Here is an 11,527-nt window from a genome sequence, read left to right as displayed (position 1 = left end):
ATGATAGGGCCCTAAGTGTTCAGTCACACAATGGGATTAGAAAATTCGATAATATCATATGCAGAGCATATTCACCTGAATGAATCAATATAAATGCAATGAATTTAGATATATTTTACTGTAATCAAATAGTATATTAAAGAAAAATATTATTCTACTCTGATCCATTGATGGTTTTGTCAGTTAGGCCTACTGTAGAGAGTCCATTTTTATTCACAGAATGTACTTCAAGAATGAACATTTACACACCCAGTCTTGTTGATAATGCATATAATGTAACTTTTTTTCCAAAAAAGAGTAATCAGACAGCTCCCTATCAGCAAAAAAAGAAAAAAAGGAAAGGAAAGAAACAAACAAAAGGTATAAAGTATTGGGGCAACAACAGAAACATTCCGCATTTTAGAAACTTGTATATCTGAAACTTTTTGGGGTGAGAGAGTGACTTGAAATCTCCTGAGAAACCCAAATGACAAAACTACTGGGAGTCAAATAAATGAACAATGAGTTTATAAACAATGTCTATTTGCCAGCAAATCCCCACTGAACTTTCATTTCTGCTTTTTTTTCTTTCAGTTGAGCTCTTGTGAAAAATGTTCCAGTCTACGTTACTTAATCACATGTTGTTTTGTGGGTCAGTCAGAAAGTTGATTTTCCAGTTTGATGAGTTGAGATACCAAATTGGGCTGGCATTTACTGTAACTGCAGTCAAGCTCATTCCATCTCTATGCCAGTAAAACAACACTGAATGCACAATGCAGTATGATCGTGTGATACGCCTGGCCTTGTTGCTGCCCATTTTGTTTGAAACAGGTAAGATATAGTATGTTTTTAATAATAATGAAATAGTTCTACTGTTCATACTGCAATAAGAAAATCTGTATAATAAAAATGCATTTTAAAAATCATAAGGCTATACTAAAAATCAGTTGAAATATAACAGTTGAAAAATCAGTTGAAATATAAATATCTCTACTTAAATATAATGTATCAGGAGATATATGATTCTAGAACTTTCTAATGGTTTGTTGGCTACTTTTTTTTCTTAGTTCATGGACATTATGGATACATCCTAGTTCTCTGCCGTGTACTTGGTTCTCTACAAAATGTTGAGCTTATCTACTCAATCAATTATGGCAAAAAAGAACTGCTGAGATTCAACAGTACTGAGAATAAAGTCACTGCTTACACTGAATATGCAATAAAATGGGCAGATGATTTTAATAAAAAACCTGAGTGGCTACACATGGAGGCTGAAAAAGCTATTGCCGACTGCAAGCACTTTGGGCAGCTATACCTCCCTGAGGTAGAAAAAACAGGTGAGATGCATTAAACACTAAAAACTTTTTGAAACACGCATGAATCAATGTGAAACACAAAAATGATCCTCATCATGTCTACAGTAAAACCAGAAGTCACAGTCCGATCAGTAAGACAAGCCAGTGGTAAACATCCAGCCATGTTGATCTGCAGTGCCTATGACTTCTTTCCCAAACCCATCAAACTGACGTGGATGAGAGATGATAAAGAGGTGACAACTGATGTGACGTCCACTGAGGAGCTGGCTGATGGAGACTGGTACTACCAGATCCACTCCCACCTGGAATACTTCCCTAAACCTGGAGAGAAAGTCTCCTGTGTGGTGGAGCATGCCAGCTCCCATAAACCCATGATCTATGACTTAGGTAAGAACAGAGCTGATATTGCAAAATATGACCACAGAAACCAAACTATAGCTTCTACTGTCTACTTGTTCCCTTATTTTTTTCATCTTACTGTAACAATAGCCAAAGTCACACAGCACTACAAAGACTCTGGAAACAAACTTTGCCTCCTACGGAAGATATTAGTTTGAAGATGTACAGAAGATATTGCTTATTAGTTTCAGAAGATTAAAAAGGAAATTTTTTTTGTTGCATAGCCTAAACAATTTAACCAACCACAGAGGAATCTTGTTCAGGCCAACATATTTTTATTATTGCTCATTGCTGCTGTTGGACTTTCATTTTAGTAGGACTCCTACAATTCCTACTCACTGAGTTGTTGGTTATCAATGGCAATTTTATCTCATGGCATCTTCTAGACTTAGCGGAATAATTTTGTGTATTGCATAACAAACCATGGAATATTTTTGCACAATTTTATTTTACTTTGCAGATTTATCGCTGTCAAAGTCTGACAGGAATAAGCTCATAACTGGAGCTGCAGGGGTGGTGTTGGGGGTGATTATGGCTGTTGGAGGACTGATCTACTATAAAAGAAAACACACAGGTAAATGAGACACACAGTTAAAAAAAAATGCGATATATGCATTATAAATCTCATGTTTTTTCAGCTGTTATGTGGTAAAATGCTCATGATCTCATTTTCATAATCTTTCATTTACTAGCACTCATCATATCAGCTGGAAGTCAATGCTCTGAACCTCTGCAGACAATCAGAAATGCTGAAGAGCAGTAGATGAACATTGTGTAATTAACTGTGTATCAGCATATGAAAGACGGAAACCCTCCATAAGATCTTCAGAGACAAAAGGATTACCAAAAAGAACCAGTTCAACTGCAAGTTTTATTGATCGAATTTAGTTTATTAACTATAAAGTAACTAGCTGATTAATTTCAGTTTATTAACTGCAAGTGATTGATCAAAGAGGGAGAATTTTTCCTCTGTGGATTGTTCTAATTGCACTCATTCCTTTTTGTAAAGGTAAATGAAAATTAATCTACATCTATTTATTAATCTGGAGTGCATGCTCTGTCATAGACATCTCAGTGAAAATAAATCGACAGATAGGCTAATTTACGGATTATCTCAACTGGCAACTATTGTGGAGAAAAAGCACAGCAGCTCTATTTTAAATATTTGTTTCAATGTGGACCACCAATGACAGCTGAGAAAAAAAGAGAATGCAGTTATAGTATTCAAGGTTATATGCAAATGTAGTTATTTTAGATGTTCAAACAGACAAAGTCTGATATTCAGGTCTTTTAACAATCTAAATTTACATTATAAATATTTGTAATACAATGTTTTATCAATGATATGAGGACAATGTTACATTTTTTATTTGACATACTGTAAATTACAATACATTATAAAATTGTATATATGACAGTGAGTTGATATTAAGATCGATAGATTAACAGTCCGTCAGTACAACAGAATAAATTTCAGATCTCTGTCATACATAAAGAAGTCCAGTTGCATATCCCCCATAGACTATATCTTATCTTATATAAATCTTATATAGTTATTAAGAAAATAATTTTTTTTTGAAATATGAAATCACAATATATGTGAAATCACAAAATAGGCTAATGATGTTTTGCCTGTGATGAAAGAGCTGACAGATTAGACCATTAAAAATCAATTCAGTTATTACTACGGTTTAATTTACAGATTTGCCTATGTTTCACAAGTTCACAGTTACATGTAATAAATAGAGTAAAGGTTATGCATATTTGGCATGCTGTCCGAGGGGAGGGCTTCAAGCTCAGAATCTGGCCCAAACCCAGAGTACCCCCCGGCTGAGATAGGAATAGTTAGAAGTGAGGAAATGGGGTGGTGGAGGGATGCTAGAAAACTGTCAAGGAACAGAGGTTAGTCTGTTGTGTATAACTCTTATCTTGTTGATTGGGTTGAATGAGTTCCTCTCGTGTTTATTAGGGTAATTATCTGAACTTTGTTAATAAAACATAATTTGTTGATTCATGGTGGAAATTCTGAACTTAGTAACAAGACCACAGCTTCATTTATAAAACACATAAATAAAACTTTGTGTAATTTCAGTGCATTTTTTAAAATTATTATTATTGTTATTATTTTAATTCTTTTTTGCTGCTATCAGAGTCTTTTGTCAAATATCTCGTTTGCATATGCAGCCACGTTCCCTGAATAGGGAATGAGATGCTGCATCAGAAGATGGCGCTTCGGGGAACACACTGGGCATGACTTTCTATTCTATTGGCAGACAAAGAGGTCAGGTGGTGTGGTGGATTACATCACCTAAACCATTAAAGGGCATCTACATAATCATGTCTTCAAATAAAATGATTTGTTGTTGTAATTATTACAGGCACTTTAATTATGCTGCACATGTTGTTTACATGTGATCACATTTTGAAAATGTGAAATGTATGTGGTTTTTCTATAAAGGCAAGGTTCATACCTAACCCCACCCCTAAATAAATCCCAACTAACTTGAAAAATTTCAAGTCTGTCTTATTAAAAATATGCTTATTTGTAATATACCCTTTCCAAAAAGATGTGATTAATTTATGCTGACAATCAAGACATAAACATGTGAAAACACCAGACGAGTTACATTTATAGAATAAAAAATAACATTAAGATCTGTCAGCTGATTCTAATGAAGATTCTTATCACAAGATAATTTCAAACCATTGCTTGATATATAAATCACATTTTAAACTACAGACATTTTAACATTTTCTTAAATCATAAGTAAAATCACAATACATTTTATTTGAAATGTTAATTTCACCAGAATTAATGAACAATCTGCTACATTTCCAACAAAATATAATTGTTGAATAAAGTTCATTTACTATAAAATGCAAGTATCACATTCTAATAACATTTATTTAACAAAAAATGTAACAATTATATGCTTAACATAACTTTAACTTTGATTAGAATTGCATTTGCTCTGAATAGCCATTTCTAATCTGTGTGGAAAACCCGGAAATGTGGCTGCTGCTTGTGTGACATCACGATAAATTCATCTCACCAATGACAATATTTAGACTTCCTCCTTCAGCTCAAAATTCCAGTATTTCTAGCTAGCAGCTGAAGTTAAACTGAAAGAAAAAAAACATATTGTTTATTCAAACAGGTCTATGATTAACTCATTGTTAATAATCGAACTGATTAATCTTATTCATCTTTAAACAACAGATGTCAGCAAGTTAGACAAGTTTATGGTTTTTAAGACACTTACATGGTTGCCCTGAAGGGATGAAAAGATATTTGGGACTTCGTTCAGCGTCTTCTCTCCAGAGATAACCTCCATTTACAGACTCTATTGACCTCCACTTCATTTACAGACCACATGAGTCTGTAAAAGCTCTCCAGTGAAAAAGACTTGTTACACACAAACATTCTTGATGTCTCAGGAACTGATGTCCAACCCACCACCTGCAGCCACAATCTAGCTCTGTCAGCATCTCAAGGGAACCAGTGCAAACCTCTCAAATTCTTTTAAAAGGAGTTTACAAACACTTGCAACTCATTCTGAATGCAGAACCACCTGGGATCAGCTCTGCTTATAGGAAAAGGTCATGTGACAGAAATTAAATTTGAACTCTGCCTTCAAAGAGATAATTGAAAGGCAGAGTCAGATTCCCACATGCTGCTTTAAAAGGCACTGAAAAAAGGTACAATATGAATAGTAGTATTAGACATTTTTTTTATCATTCACATAGTTATCTGGCTAGTTCAAACAACACTGTTTATTGTAGCAACATGCATTATACACATAATAACTGGACATGTGTTTACCAAAATGATAACATGCACAAATAATGTGGGAAAGGAATTTTCCACAAAGTATGACTCAACAGTGCAACATATGAACTAATATTATAGGCTTACCACATTGAATTGGGATAAGGCATGAAGATGAATTTGGACAATATTTTTTTGTACTTTCTCAAAAAAATGGACATTACGGGTCTGTATTTAAAAGTCACTCATGAGTACCAATGGCAGCAATGAATTGAGGTGGGGCTATCTTACGTTATATATTTAATAGATAATTGTGACTAACTGCTTGCATGTACATTTTAATCACTGAAAACACACAGACACACTTTTGGAAGATGTCTAGTGTCCTTGTGTAATTCAGCTCAAGGGTGGCACTGTAATGTTGATTGACAGGCTCCAAATCCACCCATGCTTAAAATCTTATATGTGTTTGATGTTAACTTTAAAGATTGGGAATTTGCGAGAGGAAAATGAAGCCAAGTCGGCTTAACAAATAAAAAATGAATACAACAGAATGGTTTACAGGCTATTCATCAGAGGTTGCATAGCGGCCGTAAAGAGGCACTCGTGAGCACCCTTCTGAAAGCTAAATGGGACACCTTACGGTCTCGTGGACTTAACAACACACCCGCACGGCGGCCAATGTAAGTCCGCAAGTGCACATGAAGTGTGCCATTTGGGACAGGGCCAGTATCAGAAATGTCTAGCGATGTCATTTTATAGCTCCGAAACATGACACTAAACTGATCAAGAGCAGTGACTTAAGCAATTAAGGCACCATCAAGTGACTGCCAATAAAGACACTTTGTTCCTTCTGTTTCAAGCAGCTTGCTTTGGAAATAGGTTTATGGATATGATATGTCTAGTGCGATCTTAAATTGCACAGCCATTTAAATCTTGTTCTACACAAAGAACACAAATAGGGTCTCTTGTCTGTGTGACTTTTCAGGTGTATCTCTAAGTGTGATGGCAAAATAATTTTTTTATTACATTGATCACAATTAAACGCACTTATACCTGAGTGAATATGCAGATGATTTTTGAAATTGGTCTTTTTTGTAAACTTCTTGCCACATTCAAAGCACAGCAATTTCTCTCCAGAATGAGTTTGCAAATGACTTTTCAGCTGTCCTGGATACATGAAACTCTTCTCACAGTGAGGACACATGTAAGGCCTGTCTCCAGTGTGAACTCTTGTGTGAATCTGAAGGTTCCCTCTATGTGTGAAACTCTTTTCACAATGAGGGCAGGAGGAAGGCTTTTCTCTTGTGTGTGAATTTGCATGTGGACCTTAAGGTTTGCTTTGCATGTACAAATCCTTCCACAGTGATGGCACACGAAAGGCTTATTTCCTCTGTGAAAATTTACATGCCATTTAAGATGTTTCTTGTCTGTGAAACTCTCTCCACACAGTTGGCACTTGAAATCATTGTCTCTTTCATGACTTTTCATGTGACTTTTAAGGTGTCCTTTATGTATGAAACTCTTCCCACAGTGAGGGCAAGTGAAAGGCCTCTCTTTGGTGTGAGTATTTTCATGCATTTTAAGGTTTTTCTTGTCTGTGAAACTCATTTCACATTGACAGCATTTCAAATTGTTCTCTCTTGTGTGGATTCTCATGTGATCATTAAGGTGTCCTTTATGTACAAAACACTTTCCACACTGACAACACTTAAAAAGCTTCTCTCAGTATGAGTTATCATGTGTCTCTTGAGGTCCCTATTTATTAGGAGCCCCTTTCAACATCGATGACACTTGAAGGGCCTTTCTCCAGAGTGAATTATCACATGCTTGTTAAGGTCTTCTAAAGACATGAATCTTTTTTCACACTGATGACATATAAAATGATTCTCTCTAGAGTGAATTCTCATGTGCAAATTAAGGGTGTCTTTACGTATGAAACTCTTTCCACACTGATCACAACTGAAAGTTGTACAATCTTTACATGACCAACAGTTTTTTTAGATAATTTTCTTTAAATGACCATCTTTACTTGACCAACATTATTCAAAATTGTCATTCGTTTTGATGTTGACATTTTAGTAAAAAACTCATTTCATTTGAGTAAATTCATTATTATTATTATTATTATTTTTTTTTTACATAGCTCACATTTGAGAACCAACCTGTTTGTTCCTCAGATCTTCACGTTTCATTCGGGATGGCTCTGAAATGCTCATGTTTTCACTTTCTTCTTTAATAAAGAAGGGATCTCAGTTGTTTGTTTCACCAGCAGTTTTTTTGGACATTGTCATGTTTAAAATGAGAAAAACAACTAATAGAAGAAATATAAATCCAGACGACTTAATTGCAGACAAATTAACACGCATACATCTTTGGCGATACATTTTCAGACCAAATCAATACAAATGCAAAAACACCTTTTAAGTTCCACATAACGACGATGTTTGTAACGACGAAGAGTGTGAGAAAATGATGACAGAATTTACATTTTTTGGGTTTAAATGAAAATAGCAATAAAAAAAACAACAACTTTGGTTTCATATTTTATTTATGGTCTGAAAACGTAACTGTACGGCAGCAGAAGGACAAACACTTAACATAACAATTAATGTATTTCATATTACTATAAATAGATTTAAACTTTAAGATAGATTTAAAATCTTTAAAATAGATGTAACGTTATTCCTTCTCTTTCTAGCTTGTAGTTATTTGAACAATGTCTAAAAATTGGTATTACAAGCACTTCCTGTGACTGTTTGCCTCTTCAAGACGAATCGCTTTATGTATCCCCCAATTGTAAGTCGCTTTGGATAAAAGCGTCTGCAAAATGACTAAATGTAAATGTAATGTAAACGTTCAAAAATACAAACCTCTGTTGAGCCCAGGGGGGAAGGAAGTCGACCGGAAGTTGAAGTCGGCCGCGTGCCGCCATCTTGTAGCAGAACTTCACTTGCGTTAGCATCCCATTGACTCCCATTCATTTTGCCATCACTTTGACAGTGAATAACTTTACATCTGAGGCGTTTAAAGACTCCATTTGTCCATTATTTATTTCTAAAGATACACGTCAATGTATAAAGGGCTCCATTACCTTCTATGTTACATTATGGCCCCGTAGAAACAGTTTTTGTAAAAATAGGCTAACGATTGCGTCATAACCACTCGACTCTCTGTCGCGCAGTAGAGAAATTACCATACAGACAGGAGGAGAAGCTCGCAGGCAATCGGGGAGACGTCAAGAGAGAAGCGTACTGGCGTTACATTTTAAAATACTATACAAAATAATTAATCAGAATACTTACTCCTGCTCACTAAGGCCAAAGAACTCCCCGCTCAAGCTCGCCGTCTCTGCAAGATTAACGATGGCAGTTTGCACGCACAGCTACTAGAAGGTTTACATCTGTCAGACAGGTTTGCTGACGTCATCAAGCTTAGTTTGAGTCTGCGCGTCAGAAACGGAAGTGCTAAAAATCGCTAAAAAATGGGCTTCACTTGTCTCAATTGAGTTCCAATGGGGTCGCTGTGTCCATTTCTTTTACTGTCTATGGTTGAGCCAGATAAGAGCGGCGCAGCCTTATGACGTCATTATGCCAGGCCAAAATAAAAGTCCTGTCTACACACGTTGGCTGGTTCTCAATCGGAACGGAAGGTTGTTTATATATATATATATATATATATATATATATATATATATATATATATATATATATATATATATATATATTAATTTCATTAAGCATATATAAGACATGCTTACATAAGACGATATTTAAAAGCAGGACAACAGCCATAAAAAGACATTTACAGAAAATAATTGTGCAGTGTTTTCATACACAAACATTTATGATGTGTGTGTGTGTGTGTGTGTGTGTGTGTGTGTGTGTGCGTGTGCGTGTGTGTGTGTGTTATTGAAGCCCCAGGGACATGCTCAGACATTTTGATGGGCACAAGGGGCTCAAGTGGAAAAAAGGGCACTTCTCATATTTATTTTAATTTTTGTTTTTATAAACAAATGTTAAATATATTACCACAACTCTGACTTACCAATTTATTTTAATTCCCTCACACTCACCCAATTGTTTCATGTTGTTTCATTTTTCAACAGATGTCTACAAAATAATCAGTTCACAAAGAGACCATGGTGTTCTTTAGCATTTCACAATTGCATTTAGCAATTTAACATTTCAAGGGAAAATACTCTTGATGTACTGTAAGTCATTAACTAATAATTGGGGAAGTTCTGTGGTGATGTGCTTTATTTATTTTGTTTATACTATTAATCTGCAATGCCTTGTGTCAAATGCATGCAAATTAGCGCATTTTAATTACTTAACACCTGATTTGCATATCAATATGGCGATTCTGATGACGTTATTAATTTTACTGTATTCAGCTGCAGACACGTGCACACTTTCCCTGCATCCCAATGTGCATACTATCCAGCCTATCTGCCCTAAATAGTATTGAAAATTACTAATATCACATAGAATTTAGGATGGATATAATGCACATTGGGATGCAGGCATAGACGTCACTTGCCAACGGAGGAGTGTGTGTAAGGCCTTCCCCTGGCCACGGGGACTTGGGGCAAAAATGCCCCTGCACAAACAAATTAAATCAATTACGTCTGTTGCTAAAAAAAAATGAATATGACAGTGTCGATTGCGGCATTAAATTAAGATCCGCTCATGTTGCACCCTATTTAATTTTAGGCGTTTTTACAGTGTTGCGCATTTTAACCAATCACACACAATTCCGTTGAGCTTAGGAATGCAATGCCCAATCAGTGGCGTTCAGATGAGTCATCGTTCAAACTCATCAGTTTTGTTGAGTTCGCTGACTGAATTCCAGACTCCCTGCAAATTCTCTCATCATAAACAAAAATGCAGAGATGTAAGAGATTCGTTTCACAGTGTATACAGCTTCAGTGATTATAAATAGTTTTTTTGAGAGTGCTTAAACTCGCGATAGATCAATGTTAGTGATAATGTCACTTTCTATAGGTAGGCTATATAATTTATTCGCATATTTACATGGGTGTCATGTAGGCTAAAAAATGATTTTAATGGGACTGGATTTGTATTTAACGTGATTACAATTTAATAAAAACGTTAGAAATGTATAACTGTATAACTTTCCTTTCTACTGTTATTCTAACAGCGAATAAATACATATACTGTACGAAGTTTTGTTCCTGAATGAATTAACCCTTTAAATGATTCAGTTCAGTCGCAATGACTCGCTTATTAACAGTGACTTGCTGCCACCTACTGAGTTTTAATTTCACATTTAAAGTATCTTTTCGATTATTTTTTTTTTTAAATAATTTAAAATATCAAAACGGTATTAATGCATTTGTAACTGCATACATTCAGGTCCTGCGTTAAACAGTGTGTAAATGCATCTAAATCCCCCTTCTAATGCAGCTTCTATTTTTTCTTTGCATTGCAAATATAAATTTTGTCAGTACTGATTTAATTAGCTTGGTAACAGCCCAAATGACTTATTAATCTAACTGACTGATTCAAATTAAGAATTTGACTGAATTCGGCGGAAGACTTAATTAATTTGGGGGAAGTCGTGGCCTAGTGGTTAGAGAGTTTCACTCCTAATTCTAAGGTTGTGGGTTCGAGTCTCGGGCCGGCAATACCACGACTGAGGTGCCTTTGAGCAAGGCACAGAACCCCCAACTGCTCCCCGGGCACCGCAGCATAAATGGCTACCCACAGCTCTGTGTGTGTGTTCACTGCAGTGTGTGTGTGCACTTTGGATGGGTTAAATGCAGAGCACGAATTCTGAGTATGGGTCACCATACTTAGCTGTATGTCACTTTCACTAAAGCCCAGACGTAACTTTTTGTTACCACTGTAATTCAGATAAATTATGCTAATGTGCTTCAGCTCGATTTTGGATGCTGATGTAAAAATGTGGGATAAAAGAATTGGCCCACATTTTACAGGATATGGAACACAAGATCTCTCCGTTAACGCAGTACGACACTACCCCTAACTGCACTACATGCCAGTCATTAGTAGACCTGTCTCTGGATGCAGGTGTGTAC

The 11,527-nt window shown here is 35.7% G+C and overlaps 1 protein-coding gene across 1 annotated transcript; it reads left to right on the top strand.

The window, feature by feature from the left end:
* Positions 1 to 631: 631 nt before the first annotated feature.
* LOC109107207 (rano class II histocompatibility antigen, A beta chain) lies at positions 632 to 3,782 on the top strand. Its single transcript, XM_019120486.2, has 5 exons — positions 632 to 810; positions 1,047 to 1,316; positions 1,401 to 1,682; positions 2,155 to 2,268; positions 2,387 to 3,782. Exons 1-5 carry the CDS (start codon positions 753 to 755, stop codon positions 2,455 to 2,457), a joined length of 795 nt encoding a protein of 264 aa, XP_018976031.1. The 5' UTR covers positions 632 to 752; the 3' UTR covers positions 2,458 to 3,782.
* The last annotated feature ends 7,745 nt before the right edge of the window (positions 3,783 to 11,527 follow it).

The sequence above is a fragment of the Cyprinus carpio genome, chromosome A8, assembly GCF_018340385.1.
Source record: "Cyprinus carpio isolate SPL01 chromosome A8, ASM1834038v1, whole genome shotgun sequence".
Lineage (NCBI taxonomy): Eukaryota > Metazoa > Chordata > Actinopteri > Cypriniformes > Cyprinidae > Cyprinus > Cyprinus carpio.
This window is presented reverse-complemented; position numbering and strand designations above follow the sequence as displayed.